The sequence below is a fragment of the Eriocheir sinensis genome, chromosome 31, assembly GCF_024679095.1.
Source record: "Eriocheir sinensis breed Jianghai 21 chromosome 31, ASM2467909v1, whole genome shotgun sequence".
NCBI lineage: Eukaryota > Metazoa > Arthropoda > Malacostraca > Decapoda > Varunidae > Eriocheir > Eriocheir sinensis.
In genome coordinates this window covers 3358769-3382505 of record NC_066539.1, presented here as the reverse complement: position 1 = coordinate 3382505, position 23737 = coordinate 3358769, and the positions used below count along the sequence as shown (strand labels likewise).

Here is a 23737-nt window from a genome sequence, read left to right as displayed (position 1 = left end):
ACAACACAAGAGAAGAATGCGTGTCATAAAATCCGATAATATTCAACTTGATCCCCCTCCTCTTGCCACCCATCCCTCGCCACAAGGACGCCACAGGTACTGCATCAGTCAGGTAAACTGTCAATCACACACGCAGAACATTCGCCTCGTAAATTCAATATCCAAACCAGAATTTCAGCGATGGAGAGAGAAGCGAGGGAGGGGAAAACAGGTTACGGCGAATATATTGTATGTTAACGTATGCGTCTAAGTCGTCTAACGCCATGGCTGCTCCGGGACGTCTCTTTTAAAGCCGAATCTACAAGTTGCTTTCGAGGTAGAAGAACAAGTGTGCGGCAGTAAGTCAGGGCTCCCGCCGCCGCCCTTCCCGTCCACTCCTCCGCCACACAAAACTTTATTCACCGATACTACATTTTTCTTTTTCTCCTCACAATTTTGAGTCGCTGCAACTGAAAACGGGGAAGCAGGAAGCACGCGCATAGACACACACACACACACACACACACACACACACACACACACATACTGTCCAAACCCCTTATGCAAGAGTTAACCAGCTTCTCCATTCTTTCATCCCCTTCACTGGTAAACTCTGGAACAGCCTTCCTTCGTCTGTTTTTCTTCCTGCCTATGACTTGACCTTTTTCAAGAAGAGTGTATCAAGACACCTCTCCAACCTAAATTGACCTCTCTTTTGGCCACTCTATACATTTCGCTTTGTGGGCGCAACAGTTAGCGGGATTTTTTTTTTTTTTTTTGCTCTCTGTGCTGTAAAAAAAAAAATAATAATAATAAAAATAATAATAATAATAATAATAATAATAAACGCTATCAGGCCTTACTTTCAACGCCTAACAATTTTTATTTCATCGGATTCTTTCTCCTTCTCCTCCTTTCCCCAACCTCTTCACCACCACGACCATCGCCACCACCACCACCACCACTACCATAACCCCCGCCAACATCACCACCACCACCACCACCAGCACTATCACGCCTCTGTGGATGAGACTCGCGAAGAAACTTGTCCGCTCTATCTGATTGTGTTAAACTTATGGGGCCCGCGGGGTTCTCTTAGGGTCTCAGGGATGGTGGGACGGACGAAAGAGGGAGAAAGGTGAGAGGAGAGGGAGAAGCGATGCAAGAGAGAATAATAGAAGATAAGAACATAAGAACATAAGAACATAGGGAGACTGCAAGAGGAGAGAAAGATAAAATTAAGGTTGTAGAAAGGAGTATTTCTAACGAGAAAGATAAGAAAGATGAAAGGAGACGAGGAGGGAATACAACGATGGAAGAAGGAATGATATAGACGAAGAGGAAAGGAGAGAAAATATCGTTAGAAAGGAGTTTAACACGGAATAAGAAAAAAGAGAAAAGGGAGAGAGGAGAAAGTGCGGGAAGACAGGACGAAATCAAGGAACAGTGAAGAGAGGGAGAAAAAGAAGGAAGGAAAAGAGAAAAGCAAGGTAAAAGAAACTCATTACACGGAGAATGAGAAAACTTTGAGAGCTAAACGAGGAGGGCCGGGAGAAAATAACAGAAAATTAAGATAAAGTACAAAGAGCGAGAGAGCGAGAGTGCAGTGGCGGAGGAATGAGAAGGTTATGTTGTATTCCCAGGAGAAGGGAGCAAGGGGCGTGGGGGTGTGGGGGGTGGGGGGTCAGAAAGAATGAGGAAGAGTAGTGCGGAGGAGTTTTGGTGGAGCGCCGAGGAACAGAGGCTGGTTGATTGGTTGGTTGATTGGTCAGGTGGTTGGTTGAAAATAGAATGAGTAGTATGGAACAGTTTGGGTGGAGAGCAAAAGAAATGAGGTTGGTTAGGTGGTTGGCTAGTTTCTGGTTGGTTGAGTGGTTGACTGGTGGGTGGGTTGATTGGTTGGTTGGCTGGTTGAAATGAGATAGAGTAGTATGGAGAATTTTTGGGTGAAGGGCCGAAGAAGTGAGGTTGGTCAGGTGGTTGGCTAGTTTCTGGTTGGTTAATTGGTTGACTGATGGGTTGACTGGTTGGATTGAGATAAAGTAATTTTGTGCAGTTTTGGTGGAGGGCCGAGGAAGTAAGGATAGATAGATAGATAGATAGATAGATAGAAAGATAGAGATGGATGGATGGTTGTTTGGTTGGTTTCATATTCAAGGTCGCCACCACCACCACAACCCCTTCCCGGCCCACCACAACCCATGTCAGTGCACCACAAAATAAATCCACTTGCTACTTCCCGTCAGTGGTATACCTCGTGACTGCCCCTTTTTTTTCTTCATTTTCTTAAGTATTTTCCTTCGTGGTTTTCCTCCGTGTGTCTGTGGTCGTGCGGCGGCGTCTTCCCGTCTCTGCTGTCCTGTCCCTCTCCCCCCCCTTCCTCTCATTACACCCCCCACCCTCCCTATCGTCCGTCCACCACAAAGGAAACGCAACCCTCAAAGACTCCAGTGGCTTTATAATCGTCCTCTTTAAACGCACAAAAAAATATCCGGTTCTAGGGTTTTTTTTTTTTTAGTTCGAATGTTTCAATCAATTGCAAAATTCTGCCTATTCATCGAAGCTCCATTTATAACCCTTTGATTCCCTCGAAGTCCCTGTCTTGTCTACGTTCCGTCTTTTTTTTTTAAGTATCTACTACCTATATGGAAGTCTTCGCTGCCGTTTAATTGTAATGGAAATGTAGATTTGTAGATTTTAATTACATTCAAACCTACAGTGACCGGATTTTTTTTTCTAGCTTATTGTTGCTCAAAAGTTTTCACATTAGTCCTACGAGTAATTACTTCCAAACCTACTTTTTCCGGAGAATTTATTTTATCTATTCAACGGTTATTCAAAGGTATACAAACTAGTCCCCTAATTACTTTCAAACTTATATTTTCCGGAATTTTTTTTTTCACGTCTTCTGTTACTCGATGCTCAACACACCAGTCCTTCCTCGTCTCAAAACTCAAGATCAACAAAGGCCCCAGCGATCGATCATTGGTGTTACTGATGTCACGGAGGCATGAAGAAAGCATCCAAAAGGTCAGTAGATGTGAGTCATAAACGATGGAGGGGAAAAAGTAACCATTGCACAGTGTTTTTTTTCTTCTAGGGGTGAATTTTTATATGGCAGATGTTTTCTTCAATTGCAGCTTTACAACTTTTCTTCATTTTATATGGTGTCATCATTACTTTTTTTGTATATGTTTCAACACCAACGAAAAACAAACTTCTGACATTTTTTCTCAGTTCTCACCCTCGCCAACAAAAAGAATCTCCGTGTCTTCCTCTGCACCACCTGTCCCTGTCTGGTGGGAAAGGTAGGTAGGTAGGTAGGAGAGGAAGGGAAGAGGCACGGTGGTTTAGGTCCCCCGCCTCCACGATCTCCACCACAGACCAGCTCCTGCCTCAAGGGGGTACACGGAGCTCCTGAACATAATGAGCGTGAGACCGGCGGCCCTTTCCTCTTCCTCTTCCCTTCCCTTGCCCTTCCCCTTCGCCCGCTACGGCTCATCTCGGCCCGCCCCTAAACGTGACCACCCGCCCCGTCACGCCCGCACCGGGGAAGTTCACGTCGCCACACACTATGCAGAAGGAAATCTCTCTCTCTCTCTCTCTCTCTCTCTCTCTCTCTCTCTCTCTCTCTCTCTCTCTCTCTCTCTCTCTCTTGCTTCTCATTTCCTATTCCCCTTCTCTTTACTTTTTTTTTCATTCTAACCTTTCTACGTCCAAATTTTCCTTCTCTTTCCAATGTAGGTTAGGTTAGGTTAGGTTAGGCTAGGTTAGTTAGGTTAGGTTAGTTAGGTTAGTTAGGTTAGGTTAGGTTAGGCTAGGTCAGTTAGGTTAGGTTAGTTAGGTTAGTTAGGTTAGGTTAGGTTAGGTTAGGCTAGGTTAGGCTAGGTCAGTTAGGTTAGGTTAGTTAGGTTAGTTAGGTTAGGTTAGGTTAGGCTAGGTCAGTTAGGTTAGGTTAGTTAGGTTAGGTTAGGTTAGGTTAGTTAGGTTAGGTTAGGTTAGTTAGGTTAGGTTAGGTTAGGTTAGGTTAGGCTAGGTCAGTTAGGTTAGGTTAGTTAGGTTAGTTAGGTTAGGTTAGGTTAGGCTAGGTCAGTTAGGTTAGGTTAGTTAGGTTAGGTTAGAGACCCTTTGTTTCTTCCCTGATCTCTCTTTATTTCCCTTTCTTATATAATCTCCGCCTTATGTAACTTCCCTCCTCTTTTCACGGACACTTTTCTTCCTTTATGTTCTATCCTTACAGTTAGGTTTCTTATAAGTTAGTTGTTCTTTCCTTCATTCTTATCTAGCTATCTCTTGATCTCCCTTTAATCTAATTTTTCAAAGATCTCCTGAAGTCATTCCTTTCTTTTTTTCCTTCACCTTTCCGTTGCTTCTCTTCGTTTCTTTTTTTTTACCATTCCTCTAAATCTCTCTTATCTACTTACCCTCGTCCTAATGCCTCTTATCTTTAATCTCCACTTCTTTCCCTTCTTTCCGCTTTCTCTATATCTATCCTGGCCATCTATTTTGCTTTCCTGTTTCTAGTATATCAGTCTTTTATCTCCATTTCTCGTTTTTACCCATTTTTCTTCAACTCCTTCGTATCCCACCCAACCAGTTCTCACCTACCAATTATCTCAATCTTTTGCCTAACCACATTCCTGAATCCCGCTCCCTGTTCCCACCATTCTTCATCCCATCACCTTCCCTTGTTTCCACCCCTTACAACACACATATAAAGCAGAGTAGCTAGTTTTTCGTTCTCTCCGCATCGATATTCCCCCTTCCCATTATCTCAATCTGTTATCTAACCCTATTTCTGTCTGCTACTCCCTGTTCCCACCATCTTCGTCTCGCCACCATCACTGTTTCCACCCCTTACAACACACGTATATGGCAAAGTAGCTAGTTTTTCGTTCTCTCCGCATCGACGTTCCCCCTTCCCATTATCTCAATCTGTTATCTAACCCTATTTCTGTCTCTACTCCCTGTTCCCACCATCCTCCGTCCGGCCACCGCCCTTGTTTCCACCCCCTAAAACACCCACATACGGCAGAGTGGTAAGTTTTTTTTCCTCTCTCCATATCGCGGACGTTGTATAAGGGAGCCACAAAAAAGAGCGCGGATATCCTAACAAGTGTCACCGCCAAAGAAGGAAGCGCAAACATATGATCGAAGCTGAATTTTAACCGCCTCGTAAGTGATCCCTTCAGAGCGTGAGAACGAAAAAAAGAACGAGACGGGTTTATCATTTTTCTTTTGGTACTTCAAGTCGCCAAATACGGTAGATGAGTGCATTTAGATTCTGAAGGTAGAGTCTCGATCGTATTAAAAGATATATTAAATGTGGTGTGTGTGTGTGTGTGTGTGTGTGTGTGTGTGTGTGTGTGTGTGTGTGTGTGTGTGTGTGTGTGTGTGTGTGCGCAAGGTAAATTAAATGAAGCAAAAATAAGAGAACGCCCGCAGCATACTGTTCCTACATAGACATAGAAGGGAGGCGCCAAATACCTGTCAGAATCAATTACAAAGGTGTCTTGATTCTTCACCCGTTAAGGAAAAGTCTAGGTCGTAAGAAGGAAATACTTTAAGGCACTGAAAGGTAGGGAATTAGGTCTAGTAAGTATCATTTTGCAAACCAGGCGTGCTTCTCTACCGATCGGCGCCTTACGGGGCTATTACACTGGGCAAATTTTCCGTGGATCTTCAGTCAAACCACGATTTCTGCTAGCGTGGTTTTCATTTGTTTCTTGTTATTGCTGCTGCTGATGATGGTGAGTAATACCGTCGTCCTTCAGTGAAATCTACCGTAGCTTTGGAAGATCGTGGACACGTCAGAAAAACACGGAAATTTAAGAACCAAGCCAGTGGAAATCGTGGTTTGACTGAAGATCCACGGAAAAGTTGCCCAGTGTAATAGTCCCTTTAGAGTACAGTAGACGATAAGATGTTATATATTTTCCCTATGCGAGTGATGAAGGAGTGTAAGACGTCCAGTGTGACCATGTGACTAATGACCAGTGGCTGATAAAAACAACAACATGGATGATATATTTAACACCTCGTATAAATAGACTAAAAAAAATGGGAAAATCCTGATGGTGAAGACCTTGAATTGACAAATGGCACTGTCCTCATTTTTCTTAATAGCAGCAGGTTGTAGGCTTCTTTTTATTTTTAGTTATTATTATTTTTACAGTGAAGGAAGCAGCTCCAGGGCAAAAATAGATAATGACGAGAAAAGCCTGCAAGCACTGTTCCTATATATATAAAAAAAAAAATAGAGTGGCCAAAAGGGAGGTCAATTTTGCGCTTGGTCATTCGCCTATAGTCTGCCAATTTACGAAAATACAGACACCTACCGACCCCCTACACCCGTAAAACCAATCACCCGGCACCAAAAAGAAAAGGGACAAAAGAAAGGTTAATTTTGCCCTTGGTCCATGGAGTTTGATCTGCCAATTTGGGGATATAAAGACACCAACCGAGCCCCTAAACACGTAGAACCAGCCCTCCTGCACCACCCAGAACAAAAGAACAGTGATTAGCCGGCTTTCTGGTTGTCTATTTTCGTTGCCCTTGAGCTGCGTCCACTGCTGCAAGAAAAAAAAAAAAAAAACACGTCCATTTCCCTGTAATGGCTCCCCTTGCGTGACTCGCCGCTCCTCGTGATACCAACAGATAAGGCGTCGGCAGTCCCTTGCGGCGCCCCGACCAGACCGAGCCGCCCAGATAAAAGCTAATGGGCAGGGAGCGTAATGTTGGGGGTAAGGGGGGAGGAGGGGGGAGGGGGGGGGACGGGGAGGGGAGGGACAGAAGCAGCAACATTAAGAGCATTAAGAGGACACTCGTGACTTGGCGGTGATAAGTGTTGCGTTGGTGGTGATAGTGACGTTAGGGTGATGGTGGTGACGGTGAGGGTAGTAATGATGGTAGTGGTGGTGACACTGAAGGTAGTTATGGTGGCAGTTGTGGTTGCTGTGGTGGTGACTGAACTGATTGTCATGACAGTGATGGTGGTGACGGTGGCGGTTGTAATGATGATGGTGGTGGTGGTGGTGGCGCTGATGGTGATGGTGGTGGCAGTTATGTCTATGGTGATGGTGTTAATGATGGTAATAGAATCAGTTGCAGGGGATGTGATGGTGGGTGTGATAGTGGTAGTGACAGTGACGATTGTGGGCAAGGTGGTGCTGGTGACAGTGACGATTGTGGCCAAGGTGGTGCTGGTGACAGTGACGATTGTGGCCAAGGTGGTGCTGGTGATAGTGACGATTGTGGGCAAGGTGGTGCTGGTGACAGTGACGATTGTGGCCAAGGTGGTGCTGGTGATAGTGACGATTGTGGCCAAGGTGGTGCTGGTGATAGTGACGATTGTGGCCAAGGTGGTGCTGGTGATAGTGACGATTGTGGCCAAGGTGGTGCTGGTGACAGTGACGATTGTGGCCAAGGTGGTGCTGGTGTGGGTGTGACGATTGTGGGCGTGTGGTGCTGGGTGACAGTGGACGATGTGGGGCAGGTGGTGCTGGTGATAGTGACGATTGTGGCCTAGGTGGTGGTGGTGACAGTGAAAGTCCTGGTGACGGCGACGGTGCAGCGAATACCAACAATAAAATCCGTAACAGAGATGGGTGTGGCAGTCCCTCGTGCAACGCCGCACAAGTAGATCACCAGGAGGCCTCGCGTGGTCTGGGCTATTAACGCTAATACACAATGGAATGAATAGATTAATGACTCGCCACTATTGCAAGCGGCCCGTCTACATCAAGAACTGGGCGCCTGAATTAGCAAGATACTCCATTAGGCCGGGGAACAAGGGAGAGAGGGAGAGAGGGAGGGGGACAGGGGCACACGTGGGCTGCATAAAAACTGGATGTGGGTCTGTGCGCGGCGGGACTGGGCACGTGCCTCTGAGAATGAGATAAAGTGACGTTGACGCCATACTCTCAGCGGGACAGACACGAAGCAGTACCACCACCACCACCACCACCACTACTACTACTACTACTACTACTACTACTACTACTACTACTACTACTACTACTACTACTACTACTACTACTACTACTACTACTACCACTACTACCACAAACATTATCACAGTAAATAAAAATAAAACCGCTTCCTATTTTAATTTTTCGTCGTTACAATCACTTTTAGACATTCCTCTTTCCTTCCCAGCTTGTCCTTCTTTTGGGTTCCTTCCTTTTCACCTCCTTCCATGTTCATATTTACATTTTATTTTTTATAGCTGATATTTGTTGGTGGCCTTGAGTCTGAACTTTTTGCAGTAACATAACAGCAGCAAATAACACTGAGCTGGACAGAAATTTATGTGTTAAAAAAAAAGTGTGTCAGTTTTGCCTTCATTATATACTTCAACACTTCCTCTTCCTCCTCCTGGAACTACTACTACTTTTACCACTAATATTTATACTACTCTACTACTATCACTACCATTATTGCTGCTACTGCTACTACTACTACTACTACTACTACTACCAATAATGATAACAATAATGATAATAATAATAATAATAATAATAATAATAATAATAATAATAATAATAATAATAATAATAATATAATCACAAGCATGACATGAAAAACAGGCACCACTTCACATCTGATCAATGGTGGTGGTGGTGGTGGTGGTGACTTGGGATAGTGGGGGTGGTGATGGTGATAGCTTGTTGTTGTGGTGGTGGTGTCAGGCCAGGGACGACCAAGGACACACACATACACACACACACTCACACACACACACAAGGTCGCGGCGCCCCGTCAGCTGTTTAGGTGTAGCCCCACAGCGGCCCTGGCCCTGGGACCCCACGGCGACCACTAGGCACCCAGGCACACACCGAACGGCGACACCCTGACACCACCAGTAAACGGGTCGGGCTCTTCGTATAAACACCCAGGTTCAGAGTACACGGGTTGAGGCAAAGATGTAGGTTGCGATAGCCTATTATTTGGGTTTTCACTTTTTGTTAATTAACACTTGAATACTCGAAAAGGTAAACTACAAAGCTGTAAACACCATCAAAAGGATTACCAATGAGCCGTGAAGGTAATGTTTAGAATAGACTATACAGTAAGAAATAAGAAGAGTTAGGAAAGGGAGCAGTAAGGAGAGTCTGGAGAATGCTAGCAACACAACCCACTACCGGAGACTAGGGAATGTAGTACTAGGCTATTACTTAAGAATCTTCAAGAATATCTGAAGAAAAAGCTCAACGGGGGAGATATTATTGTTTATTTCTTGACCGTAGCAGGGTTTTTTTCCGTCACATGTCTTAGGAAGCGAATAAAGAGAAAGAAATAAGCGTTAAAGTGTGACTGAAGATTCATGGTCACTCAGGATACGCTTGCAGTCCTCCCTTAATACCGGCCATAACGTTAATTGTTTTATAGGCCGTCACAAAAAACGGACATCCATAAAACGAACACTAAATAAAGTTACAATTACGTACAAACACACACACACACACACACACAGAGAGAGAGAGAGAGAGAGAGAGAGAGAGAGAGAGAGAGAGAGAGAGAGAGAGAGAGAGAGAGAGAGAGAGAGAGAGAGAGAGAGAGAGAGAGAGAAAGAAGGAAAGAAAATAAAAAAGAGGAAAAAGAAGGAAGAGAGAGAGAGAGAGAGAGAGAGAGAGAGAGAGAGAGAGAGAGAGAGAGAGAGAATAACTATTTTTTGAGGCTATACAAACAGTTCCCGCGGTTCATTGCTTACAAAATTTCGCTAGTCCGCTCCATTTTGTCACAACTTGCAAAGAAAATTCATTACATACTCTTGCGAAATTCTTGACCAGTTGAAATGGAAAAAAATATAACTAAACCAACCTTTAACAAGACAAATAGAAGAAAAAAAACATCAGCTTCCTTATAAGTAAACACGAAAGAGATTACAGTTGCACTTCCTAAAGGACACACACACACACACACACACACACACACACACACATGCAGGGCTACGTAAAGGACAATGCTGACGAAAGACCACAAGGGAGTCAACTCGAAACAACAGGACCCAGACAAACAGACAGGAGAGGGACCAATAAAAACTATATATATAAAATAAAAAAAACGAGACATCCAGGTGGGTAATTTCACTTCAAAAGGCCAACGATAAACAGCAATTTGGGACTAACTTAGGCTTCAGAGAGGAGGTTACTAAGCCACGTGTTTGGAAGGGTAAAAACCATGGATGTTTATTTCGGAAAGACATATGTTGATAAGCCGCGGTGGGCGTGAGCGGGGCCGCCTTGTGTGGGCCGAGAAGCCTTTTGGGGATAACAATTTGCTCAGGTTCTTACACAAGCGCACCAGAGAAAGATGAGAGGAAAAAAAAGGGGAAATGCCAAGAAAATGAAAAATAAAAACGAGAAAATGCCCGGATAATGTTAACCTTAAAGATATAACGAGACATTTGGGTGTTGACCTATACATACATTTACTCTTTTATACGAATGGAAGGGAATAGTGAAAACAGGACGAGAAAGGTGACGGTAAGTACGAGTCACCTCACGGAAGAGCAAATAAAGATCAAGAAATAAGAGCTAGAAGGTCGAAATAAGGACGAGAGTTAAAGCAAAATAAGGACCGCATGAAAGAGCAAAACAGAGATCGAATGGTAAAAGAAGCAAGAAAAAGGAAAGAAAATAGGAACGAAAAATAAAGCAAAGTCAGTTACCTAATAAAAAAAAGAAAAAATCTAAAACAGAGATCGAGAGGTAAAAGGAAGGAAAAAAAGTGTCTAGCAGCACGAACAAAAAGGAAATGACGATGAATATTTTTCCTGTTACGTCATCTGCCTGAAGCCAACTCTGACAGCGTTGCCCGATTGCCCAAAATGACTGAATGACCGCTTGTTTGTTTAACTGGCAGGCTGAGTGACACCTATGCACGTCATTCACCTGTGGCATTTCCCTTCCCCCTCTACCTGTCCCCTATACCCTCCACCTTCCATTCATGCCCCTGGTCAATCATCCACTTCACTCATTGCAACATCATTTACCTTCCCACTTCCATATCACTCTTTTTTTCTTTAACTTCATCTGCCCCTTTCTTTCTTTTTTTTACAACAAAGGAGACAGCTCAAGGGCACACAAAAAAGGAAACAATAATAAAAAAAAGCCCGCTATTCCATTTCGATCTCCACTTAATCTTTCATTTCAGCAACTCTTCATTGTCCTTACCGGTCTTTTTCTTTTGCTTCAGTATCTCCTTGCACTTTACCGTTTCATCAGACTTTTAAAATTCCACCTCCTCCTCTTAGTTTTCCATTAAGTCAACTCTTCACTGTTTGTCCCTCTCTTTAACTTCCCCATTCCACATCTTCCTCCATCTCACTCCTCAACTTCACCCTTTTGCCTTTCTAACTTCATCTACTTCACTGCACTTTAATATTTCATCAGACCTTAACCACTCCACCTCGTCCTCCACTTTCACTTATGTCAACTCTTCGTACCTTTACCTGTGTTTACATTCCCCATTCTACCTTATCCTCAATCTCACTTCTCAACCTCATCCTTCTGCCTCGCCGGCCACACCCTTACACCTTTATGTCATCCTATCCTTGGGCACTTCACAGGTAGGCCTAAGTCACCTGTACAAACCAGACGCCGCGGCATTCCTCACCTGGCCGACCCTTCAAGCCTAGCCACAGCTCCTTCACCTCCTTCCCCAGGCTTCCAGTACGTGCCTCCTCGTTCTTTTCTATTCTTCCGCCCTCCTCCTCCTCCTCCTTTCTTCGATCCGTGAAATACACTACTATCGCAGCATCTGACAAGTGGTGTCGGCGCTGGAGGCTTCGATATACCTTACCTTCTCCTGTTCTTCCTCTGCCTCTTCCGCCTCCTCCGCCCCCTTCTACTCTTCTAGTTTTTCTTCCTCCTTTTCTTCTTTTTTTTCTTCGCCTTCTTCTTCTTCGTCGTCGTTGTCTTCCTCTTCTTCTAATTCTTTTTCAAATACTTTTTCTTCTACTTATTTAACTTTATTTATTTTCCTTATTTTTTTTCTTTTATTCTTTTTCCTCCTCCTCCTCCTCCTCCTCCTTAACGTCCGTCACACCTGGTTGGCCATTCTCTTGAGGGTCACGCGAGATAAGAATTGCATATTAATACCACGCTCTCCACCGATCTAGATTTCGCTTTTCCTTCTTTAAATATTCCAAACACTTAAAGTATGCGACAAGTATGTACCTTCCCCGTTATTCGTGTTCCTGATAATGTTTCCGGCTGACTGGTTGGTTGGTTGTCTGGCTGGTTGACTGGACGGCTAACCACAAAAATGAACACTATAGGAAAACCAGCACATGAACAGTTACGAATGAAGCAAAGCGAGACGCAGAACAATGCGCTACCGACATTCTTTTAACTTAGAAAAGTCTTATTATAACAAACACTCCCTCCCTCGCCATCCCTTGCCTACCTATCCACTGTATACCTTGGTGGTGGTGGTGGTGGTGGTGGTGTCCTATTTCCTAACCAACACCAACTCTGCGGTAAGTGACACCAGGCATACGTCAAACACATACACACACACACACACACACACACACACACACACACACACAAGCACACACGTTATAGTTTTGTGCCACTGATAATTGACACAAAGGAAGAACTAACGAATGCTGAGTGTAGAGAACAGCAGAACCATCACCAACACTAGCACCACCACGGAGGGTCAGGCAGGCGTGGAGCGATGGTGAGGGGATAATGAGCCGGGCTACTCCTGACGCTATGGGATCGATTACTCCACGGATAACACGAGAATATACCCATGGTCACACCTTATGCGGACTGTGACGCGTTGCACTGAGTATGTATTTGAGGTCGGTGAATGCCATATCGTCCCCCATGTCAGTTCAACCCAAGGGAGGAAAGGAAAGGGAGGAAAAGAAAGGATGAAGAAAGACGTCAAGGAAGGTCAGGTGATAAATGGAGAGGAGGGAAAGAACTGAAGTGTGTTTAGTCTTGGGTGACACTCTCGGAGATGTTACATGGGAGTTACATCAGCCTCGGTTCTTATTGCCTTCAGTCCCTCGTTAGATAAGTAGGTTTACAGAAAAAAATCAAGGAATGTCAGATGATGCATTGAGAAGGAAGGACGTGGAGGGCGTTCAGTCTTGGGTGACGTTCTCTAAGATGTCACAGGAGCATTGCATCTACCTCGGTTCCTAAGGGTCGTATTTTAAAACATTTCGTCGCCCAAGTTCACATATTTGACATGGCTTTCGTAGGAGCTGTAGGCCTGTCCAGGGGTAGTTTTATGACCCCGGTGGTAGTTTGACCCTTCTTCTATGCCATGAACCTTAAAAAACACTCGTGAAAACCCGATTGACCCCCTCTTTGACCTTTAGAAATAGTTGATGTGAGAAGCGATGGTGTCTTAAAATACAGCCCTTACACCCTTCAGTCTCTCGTTAGTTGAGCAGGTCCAAAGAACTTCACCATCGCCATCACCGCAACCCAACAACCGAAACTAGAGCGGTGAAGAGAGTGTCATGAGTGAATTTCGAGACGGTTTACTTCCCACCATTCTCTGAGATGATAGAAGGGCGTTCCATATGCCTCGGGTATTATAACTCTATAGTCGGTATTGTCAGACGCTCCCTTCTCTTGCATCCATTATTTCTAAAGGCAAAATAAGAGGTCAAAAGCATCTCCATGGGTGTTTCTTTACGTTCATGGTACAGAGGAAGGGTCAAACTACCACCAGGGTCATAAAACTGCCCCTGGAAATGCCCACAAATTCCATGAAAGCCTTGATAAATGTATGTGCTTGGGGCCGGAAGGTTTAAGAATATGACCCTATCTCTCATGAGGTCAGAAGGTTCAGACATCACATTCAGCCACACTACACCTAACATCACTCCCAGGCCCGCTTCACCGCACATCACATTAAGCCACACTACATCATACCACACCCAGCTACACAACACCTTACACCACACCATACATAACACCCAGCCACACTACACCTCACATCACTCCCAGGCAAGCTTCACCACACATCACATTAAGCCACACTACATCATACCACACCCAGCTATACAACACCTTACACCACACCATACATAACACCCAGCCACACTACACCTCACATCACTCCCAGACACGCTTCACCACACATCACATTAAGCCACACTACATCATACCACACCCAGCTACACAACACCTTACACCACACCACACATAACACCCAGCCACACATCACTCCCAGACACGCTTCACCACACATCACATTAAGCCACACCACATCATACCACACCCAGCCACAACACACACTACACCACACATAACACCCACCCACACCACACTACACATCACATTCACCTCTGTTCTATTACCACAACTCAGCAGCCAGAAACAGAGCGGCGCAGATATAGTAATGAGGGAATTTAGAGGCGATTTACTTCCCAACATTCTCTGCTGGTGCGGAGATAAAGGTCAGAGGGTCGCGGGCGCGGCTGACGTAAGGAAGGAACACCGTGCATTCAACACAAGAGGCCGACGGGGCGGAGGGTGTAGATTAAAACCTGTTTCCGAAGGGGTTCTCCGCGGCACTATCATGGCCTATTATAACAATTACACCCGAGGGTTACGAGGGAGACACCAAGACTTTCATCTGTGGCTGCGTGGCTATGAGGAGAGTGGGAGGGAGCGGAGACAGGGTGAACAACTGAACATGTAGAGAGAAACGAACAAAGGAAGGACCGGGGAAAGGCAGCAGAGAAGGCAAGTAATTGACTAAGTGACTAGGCAGGAGATTTAACTTTCATCTAACGCAGGCAAAGTAAGAAAACGTTGAGATATGAAAGTTGGACGAATAAAAGAGATAAAACTGACGGAAGAGGATGCAACTGAGTATGTGGAATGGAGATAAACGAAAAACATAACGCAAGAAAAACAGAATAAGAACAAAGATGCAAAAAGAAGAAAAAAGGGGAAATCAGGAGAGGGATAAGGGATAACAGCCGAGAGGACAAGGAACAGAAGAAGGCCAGAAGTTAGTTGGACAGGTGTTCCGGGGGCCAGGTGGAGAGTCGGTGCCCGGGACTTTCCAAACCCAATGAGGCTAAGTGCTAAATGGGGGCGTTTGTTACAGCGAGGCCCGGGGCGGTGCCGAAGGTGGTGGTGGTGGTGGTGGTGGTGGTGGTGGTGGTGGTGATGGTGGTGGTCGTGAAGGTGGTGGTGGTGGTGAGTGGCTACGAAGAATGATGTCGACAACTAAGTGACGTTAACACACACACACACACACACACACACACACACACACACACACACACACACACACACACACACACACACACACACAAACAAAGAAACAAACACACATGCACAAAAACTCACACTATCGCAGCTTCAATTTCACATCTAGATCACAACGACAATCACACACACACACACACACACACACACACACACACACACACACACACACACGCAATCACACACAAACAAAGAAACAAACACACATGCACAAAAACTCACACTATCGCAGCTTCAATTTCACATCTAGATCACAACGACAATCACACACACACACACACACACAAACAAACACACATAACCTTCTGACCACAGCCTCGTTTCCACAGTTGACCTCACCACCTCCACATCCACATTATCACGACTAAGATCCTCATCCACCCAATTCCTCTCACAACCACAACTCCCCCCCTCCATCCCCTCCCCCACACCGCCGAAAAAAAAGTTCAATCCAGTCGTGTATTATTACATGGAACACACTGGCAGGCAGTCAATACAAGCTTATACATCACGATCAAACCTGACCTGTATTGACCTAATCTGATGTTCGTGTGTGTGTGTGTGTGTGTGTGTGTGTGTGTGTGTGTGTGTGTGTGTGACGCCACTGAATTTCCGCTTCACCACCCCTCCATACAACCTCTGCGTGCCACGAAACACACAATAAATTAATCCAGGCCAGGAAAGGGTTTTATCAGCGCAGGGGAATCGAACCAGCGACCGGCTAGATGGGAATGCCAATCTTTAACCGGTCGGCTAAAGAGGTACCCGACTCGTAGGGTGAGTCTGTGAGGCCTTCCGCATTAGGCACGTCACTATGTGTGTGTGTGTGTGTGTGTGTGTGTGTGTGTGTGTGTGTGTGTGTGTTACTCTCCACGACTAATGTATTCGAGTTTCACCAGACACAAATAATAAACTAAAGAGAAATTAACAGGCTTGAAAATAACACTCTTCTTATTTCTTCCCGAGTCGCAGCATCTGAAGCAAGATTAAACATTGAAAGCACGTCTGCTCTACACCCATGCGACCATTCTTAGGCCTATAAAAAATACAAAAAATAAACTGCAGAGTCATTAGATAGAACATGGCAGGTGGTCTAGATGTATCAGCCGCAACCAACACCATCACCACCACCACTATCACCACCTGCCCAAAGTGATGAGAGAGCTACCACCAGTTCTCTCTCACCCAAACTAGTAGGAAGGAGGGCGGGAGGGAAGGGCAGAGGGTGTGATGATGGTGGAGATATTAGCGGTGGTAGTGGAGCTGGTGATGGAGGAGATGACGATGCAAGTGGTAGTGGTGTTGCTGGAGCCACGTGGAGATAAATGATGCTGCAGTGTGTGTGTGTGTGTGTGTGTGTGTGTGTGTGTGTGTGTGTGTGTGTGTGAGGGCTGAGTAGAAAGGGTGCACAGACGAGGAAGCAGACGAATGAATCAGTGTGAATATCAAGGTGTATGTTCACTCACACTATCCGTCGGGGCTTACTAGTGGGGATAAAATTATGTTTACAACGCCGTGAATTATGTTTGCCCAATTTTCTCGCCGCAAATTTCGACAGATAAAAGCGGCAGGATTTACACTCTGCAATACTGGCGAGAGGAGAAGACGGCGAGTTCAAAGTTGTGAGAGGCGAGTGAGTGAGGCAAGAGGAGCGGCAGGAAAAACAGGATGGTGTGTGTGTGTGTGTGTGTGTGTTTATGTGCACGAATGCAGGGCGGCGCGGGCTGGCCAGGGAAGGACAGTTCTGCACACCTCCCTCCATCTCCACCTCCCAGAGCATGCCACACCTGCCACACCTGTCCCGCCTTGCCGTGGTGATTAATGGCCACGCGCGGTGAAATAAAATATTGCTGACGTAAACGGGCAATACAAATGACCTGCCCCGCTGGTCTCTCTGGGCGTTTCACATACGGAAGAGAAAAAAAAGTCTGCCCAGCCCGTGTAGCAGCGAAGGACACACGAACTCTGAAGGGCAACACCCACTGAATGATTAACGCTCCGGTGTGAAGGAGCAACAAACAAAATATATTTGACAGGAACGAGATATTGCACACGGGCTCGGCGTGTGGTCTGTGCGGGTGTTCCATAAACGAGTCTGTAACCTTAACAGTCCCTCTCCTGACGTAGAGACAGCTCGGGAGAGGAAGACCCGTAACAGGAGACAGACAGGACGCTGCAAAAGGACACGACTGATCGACAAAATAGTCAAAGCTAGACAGACAGACAGGTAGATAAGAAAGATAAAACTTCCTCTTCTGTTTCCGAAAATTCGAGCCAATGAAAAATGTTTATTTGTTTGGGTGTGTCTGGGTCCCGCGTTGATATATTCACCAGAGATCGCAACTCCCGCAAGGTATGGCCCCGCGGCCCACATTTGGTCACCATTTTTTCCTCAGTCTTCCTTGAGTTGTTGCTATTTCCTGTGTGCGGACGCGGCAGACACCCAGACCATCCTGCCTACCCCGTCCGTCCGGCCAGCGGCGCCCACGGCGGACAGCATGCACCAACCTCGCCGACACCAACAAAAGGAAAAGTGATACCTTTTTTCTTCCTTCCAAGTCAAATGTTTTCTTCCATTATCAAACCGTATATTTCCCACAGGCCTTTACTTTACCTTCCATAACATAAAATTACGATGTAAAAAAAAAATATATATATATATATATATATATATATATATATATATATATATATATATATATATATATATATATATATATATATATATATATATATATATATATATATATATATATATATATATATATATATATATATATATGACGTGCCATAATGATACTGATAAATATTACCTTTTATATTGCAATATTAGGATGTAAGAAAATAAAGATGAAAAGAAAACTGTTATTACGGTGTATTTTTTTCCGTGAAGGGTCTAACCATAGCTTTGCTTCTCACAAACCATATTATTACAGCATGACGTCATTACACCAGCACCTCGATGCACCAGTGGCATCACGTCGATGTATCAAAAACATCACCTCAAGCAACAAGAGAATGAGTACGTTTCATTTCTAAAGTGCTGAAATTTTCGAAAAAAAAAAAAAAAGTTGGGCAAGCCATAAAAACACATATGGATTTCTGTTTCAAGAAGAGCCACATTTCCCAGCCGTGACGACAGCAATGTTATCCTTGGAGTGTTGCTCTTGGGAAAGAAGGAAAATCGCCGAAACATTCAGTGTCAACTTATATACTTACTGTTAGAGTTTTACATTCTAAATGCTTGGTCTTAATGCATTACATATAACCATTCGTTCCAGGCACAGTAATATTAAAATCTGCAAGACTTATTCGCCGCTTCAAAGTATTGTTCGGACGCCCAAACATTTCCAAACGGCGCTTAAACGTTGGATTCACTTCGTTTGATAAAAATAAAAAAGATAATATAACGCAGCAAGTATTCACCCAGCTTAAGTGGCGCCGCCAAAACCTAAAGTCCCAATAAAGAAAAAAAATAGAACAGTATACAAAAATCATTAAACAATAAATAATTAACAAATAATTTAATTGAAACATATTTAAAATGTAATAAAAATTAGAAATAAATAATAGCTTAAAAGGGATCTACTCAACGTGTATTTAATAACAATATAAAAACTCAATACAAACCTACTTGTAAAATCTAAAAAGTGAAAACACGGCTCACGTTTTCAATCACGGCTCAATATTCCAGCGTTCATCAGCCATTTCCCTTTTTTGGCTCCGCGCATCAAAGGGAAGCGCGGAAAAAAGGAGATAAAAGCAGTAATAACACCTAACAAGGCAATTAGGCGGCGATGAATCTGTGTGTGTGTGTGTGTGTGTGTGTGTGTGTGTGTGTGTGTGTGTGTGTGTGTGTGTGTGTGTGTGTGTGTGTGTGTGTGTGTGTGTGTGTGTGTGTGTGTGTGTGTGTGTGTGTGTGTGTGTGCAGTTTTGTCAATATACGGTTAACGTTACCGAAGAAAGGTGGAGTGATATTGGTACAAAAGCCACTTCCCCCCCTTCTCTCTCTCTCTCTCTCTCTCTCTCTCTCTCTCTCTCTCTCTCTCTCTCTCTCTCTCTCTCTCTCTCTCACACACACACACACACACACACACACACACAACCATGGCCCAACACTTCACCGTTAAAGAAACATTCGGATCCTCCTCATGATACAGACAGGTTTGTGACCACACACACACACACACACACACACACACACACACACACACACACACACACACACACACACACGCAACGAAGAATGTAAAGCAAGCAAATCAAAAGCACGTACGAAGAATGAGAGAGAGAGAGAGAGAGAGAGAGAGAGAGAGAGAGAGAGAGAGAGAGAGAGAGAGAGAGAGAGAGAGAGAGAGAGAGAGAGAGAGAGAGAGAGAGAGAGAGAGAGAGAGAGAGAGAGAGAGACGTGACGAGGAGCAGCAGCAGCGGGTCACACGGATCAAAGACGACGTGTGTGTACGTATGTGTCAATATGTGCGTGTGTGTGTGTGTGTGTGTGTGTGTGTGTGTGTGTGAAGGTCATGCCAAAAGTTTCCCGCACAATGAAACACGAGTAACTGCACGCAATGTATGAAGAGAGAGAGAGAGAGAGAGAGAGAGAGAGAGAGAGAGAGAGAGAGAGAGAGAGAGAGAGAGAGAGAGAGAGAGAGAGAGAGAGAGAGAGAGAGAGAGAGAGAGAGAGAGAGAGAGAGAGAGAGAGAGTCATGAAATAATACATTACTGAACAGCGACATTTTAGAGTAAAGACAAAACAATTACGTCTTGTCGCGAGCAAAAGTCAGACACAGCGAGCTCGATTCTGTTTATACAATGGTTTTACATTCCTATTGTTGGCATTGTTATTATTACTATTATTTCTATTATCATTATTATTATTATTATTATTATTATTATTATCATTATGGTGGTGGAAGTAGTAGTAGTAGTAGTAGTAGTAGTAGTAGTAGTAGTAGAACAAAAGATGAAGATAAATGTAAAAACGAAGGGAGCCAGGTGTGTGTGTGTGTGTGTGTGTGTGTGTGTGTGTGTGTGTGTGTGTGTGCACGGTGGCAGCCCAGATGACACGGCTGTTATCAAGTCACGAGCGGCATTATCACAATATGTTTCTTTCAAATGTTTCTTTGTTCCCACGCCCCAAGAAGGAAGCGAGGAGAGTCTTCCGCGTGGCTCTCGGTAAACAATCAAAGTGTTTCCATTACTGATAGTTTTCCCTCGTACCTCTTTTTTTTCTCCTTTTTTCAACGTTCAGCATGTTTACCTTTAGGAGTCAATGTCTTTCTCAGTATTTGCTAAGTATTTTTTTCGTAGCGGCCTCTTTTTTTTCCTCTACCATCCACCTGCCTACCACACTTTCACACACTTTTAAATACTCTACACGTCTTTATATTTACACTATACATCCATCTGTAAATATGTCTTTAAGTTCACACACTCTGCACCTCCGTTAACACACACCCTCCACCTTCCCCCCACACAGGCCACTATACAACCCTTTTCAGTTCACACACTACACCTGTCCCTTTAAATTCAACCACCTCTCCTTTTCCACCATCTCCACGCCCACACCCTCCCCTAATGACACCTTTCTAATGACTACCTGCTCCCCTACATTACCATACCTACTCAACACCCCCCCAACGCCTCTCCACCCCTGATGACACCCTTACACCTCTGCCGATGACCTTTCACTTTACCAATATTATTTCCTTCCGTGTCAATACATGTTCATACCCTGTCACACCTCTGCACCCTTGCCGAGACCCTCCCCCTGCTCTATACCCCTCTCCACCCCTGCTAAACCACTGCTACACCCACCCCTGCAGATAACCTTTCACCATATACCACTGTTCATTTCTCCCCTGTCAATGTTCATGCCCTATCAAACTTCTTCACCTCTCCCATCAACCCCTACATCCCTAAAGACACCTCTACACCCCTGCCAATATTTCTTTACACTTACACACCATTCCATCACAGTCTCACACACCCTGTCAACTTCATACTCTGAACACCCTTCTATCAACACCCTTTCCTCTATCTACACCCCTGCGAAGACTTCTCATCATCCCATCCAACTATGCCGATCCCCTTTCCTCTACCCCTTGACAACGCCCTTTCATATTCCTCCCAAGACACCAACACCCATTCCGACACGCATGTACACCCTGAGGCCCTTCCGAATAGTTTGATGTCCTACCACCCCCTCCCCCCCCTCCAGAAAAAAAAACAAGGTGGAGGAAAGGAGAGGGAAGGATGTGAGGAGGGAAAGGAATGAATGTATAATGAATCAGGGCGCCTCAGGGTGGAGAGAAGGTGAGGGAGTGGTGAGAGTGAAGGAGAGAGGAAGGGAGGAGAATCGAACGAAGGGAAAGGAAGGGAAAGGAGGATGAGGGTAGGGTGGGGATCAGCCTGTCGGATATTATTATGCAACCACCTTTCTCCACACCTTCCACTCCCCCTCCATCTGCCCCGCTCCACCTCCCCACCTCACCCTAAACCACCACAAAATCAACATCGCATATTTCATTTTTTCTACAACTTTTTTTTCCTTCCTGAACCGACCAGTACCACCACCACCACCACTATCAAATATATCGCCACCATCACCACCACCACCATCATCATCATCATCATCATCATCATCATCCTATTACCGCCCTCAGGTGAATGCGGCCACGAGGTAAGTTTATGACTGTTGCGGAAGATTGGTGTGTGTATATTCCCGAGCCTGTCTAATTGCTCTCGTATGTTAATGGTGGCTACATACTTTCTGGGCAGGTGAGTAAGTGGGTCTCGCAATGCAGCAGGAAGGTCAGAAGGTAAGGTGTGTGTGTGTGTGTGTGTGTGTGTGTGTGTGTGTGTGTGCAGACTAACACACACACACACACACACACACACACACACAAGGCGAGAGGTTGAAAGAAAAGTAAAAGCGACGGACAAACACACGAAAAAACACAGAGAAACACACAGACCTAGACAAATATATAGATGTTACACACACGCACACACACACACAGACTCACACACAGACACAAAGCCTAAAGGAAAGATAGATAAGAGTCCCCTCGAAATGTAAATATATAAAGTCTGCACATTACTTTTTACTACTTGAATAGCTTGCAACAAAAGGAAAAAAACATCACTATAATATTCTTTAACCCTTTCGTGTGTACTCCCTCTCCGCAAACACGTGTATCTATTTCCCTCTTTCTCAACTCTCCCTTTCCCCCTTAAGTCTTGAGAATGAAAGGGACGGAAAGGGAGGGAGGGACGGAGACGTGGTGTATCTAGGAAAGGGTGACAGTAAAAGGGAGATATCAAAGGGGGGAAAAAACGAGGAGGTAAAAATAAAGGGAAAAGAGAAAAGAAAAGGAGGGAAAAGAAAAAAGAGAAGCAGCAGGATTAAAAGTGAAGGGAATAGAGGAGGAGGAGGAGGAGGAGGAGGAGGAGGAGGAGGAGGAGGAGGAGGAGGAGGAGGAGGAGGAGGAGGAGGAGGAGGAGGAGATGGTACTGGTTGGAGAGAAAAAATGGTTCCTGTCTCTCTCTCTCTCTACTCCTTCGATACTTTTTTGCCTCGTCCTTTCCAATACTTTTTTTTATTATTCCGTGCGTTACCGACCCTCTTATTTTATTATTATTTTTTTTACTTTCATTTTTTCTCTAGTTTTGCCTTCTCTTTTTTTCCAGTTTCAAGTCTCCTTCTCCCTCTCCTCACTCTCCCCCTCCCTCTCCCTCTCTCCTAAGACATAATTCCCAGCCAGTGCTCTCATTTTTTCCCTCCGGCCCCATCACTCACGCCCTTCTCTTATCACGTCTTTCCCTCCAGCGCCCCTCACGGCTGTCTTCCTGCCTTCAGCGACCTAACGAACGGTTCCAGATAACCTCCTCGTAACCTTATCTCCTCGACTCTTCCCTCTCCTCTCCGACGCTAAGGGAGAGGAAAGGACTGGGAAGAGTAGTAAGGTAAGGAGGGAGGGTTGGGATGAAGGGAAATAGAGAAAGAAGGGACTGGGAAGAGTAGTAAGATAAGGAGGGAGGGTTGATATGAAGGGAAATAGAGAGAGAGACAACAGCGTGCGTGGTAGAGATGGCGTTAGAGGAGCTGCGTGAAGGACTGGAATAGAAAGAAAGATGTGTTTGGAGGAGGGGAAGAATCTAACAGCCGGGTGAGTAAGGTTATCGTGGAAGAAATAGAGAAGTAGTTAAAAGGATGCTAGAGTTGGGGTTCAGGAGAAGTCACGCAGACGATTGGACGAGAGAGGAAGGGGAGATCGTATGGAGGAAGGGAGAGAGGAAAGGGAGATGTTTTGGAGGAAGGGAGAGAGGAAGGGGAGATGTTTTGGAGGGAGAGAGGAAGGGGAGATGTTTTGGAGGAAGGGAGAGAGGAAGGGGAGATGTTTTGGAGGAAGGGAGAGAGGAAGAGATGTTTTGGAGGAAGGGAGAGAGGAAGGGGAGATGTTTTGGAGGAAGGGAGAGAGGAAGGGGAGATGTTTTGG

General features: G+C 44.9%; 1 protein-coding gene across 1 annotated transcript; it reads left to right on the top strand.

Moving 5' to 3' along the window:
* Positions 1-6777: 6777 nt before the first annotated feature.
* Positions 6778-8236, top strand: LOC127006018 (uncharacterized). Its single transcript, XM_050875498.1, has 2 exons — positions 6778-7373; positions 7475-8236. Exons 1-2 carry the CDS (start codon positions 6858-6860, stop codon positions 7505-7507), a joined length of 549 nt encoding a protein of 182 aa, XP_050731455.1. The 5' UTR covers positions 6778-6857; the 3' UTR covers positions 7508-8236.
* Positions 8237-23737: the final 15501 nt, after the last annotated feature.

What these genes read in the sequence shown, in the direction of transcription:
- LOC127006018 (XM_050875498.1), top strand. Translation starts at nt 6,858, where the DNA reads ATGGTGGTGACGGTGAGGGTAGTAATGATGGTAGTGGTGGTGACACTG. An exon ending in TAGTGACGATTGTGGCCAAG is followed by an intron (nt 7,374 to 7,474) that starts GTGGTGCTGGTG and finishes GATGTGGGGCAG; the next exon opens with GTGGTGCTGGTGATAGTGAC.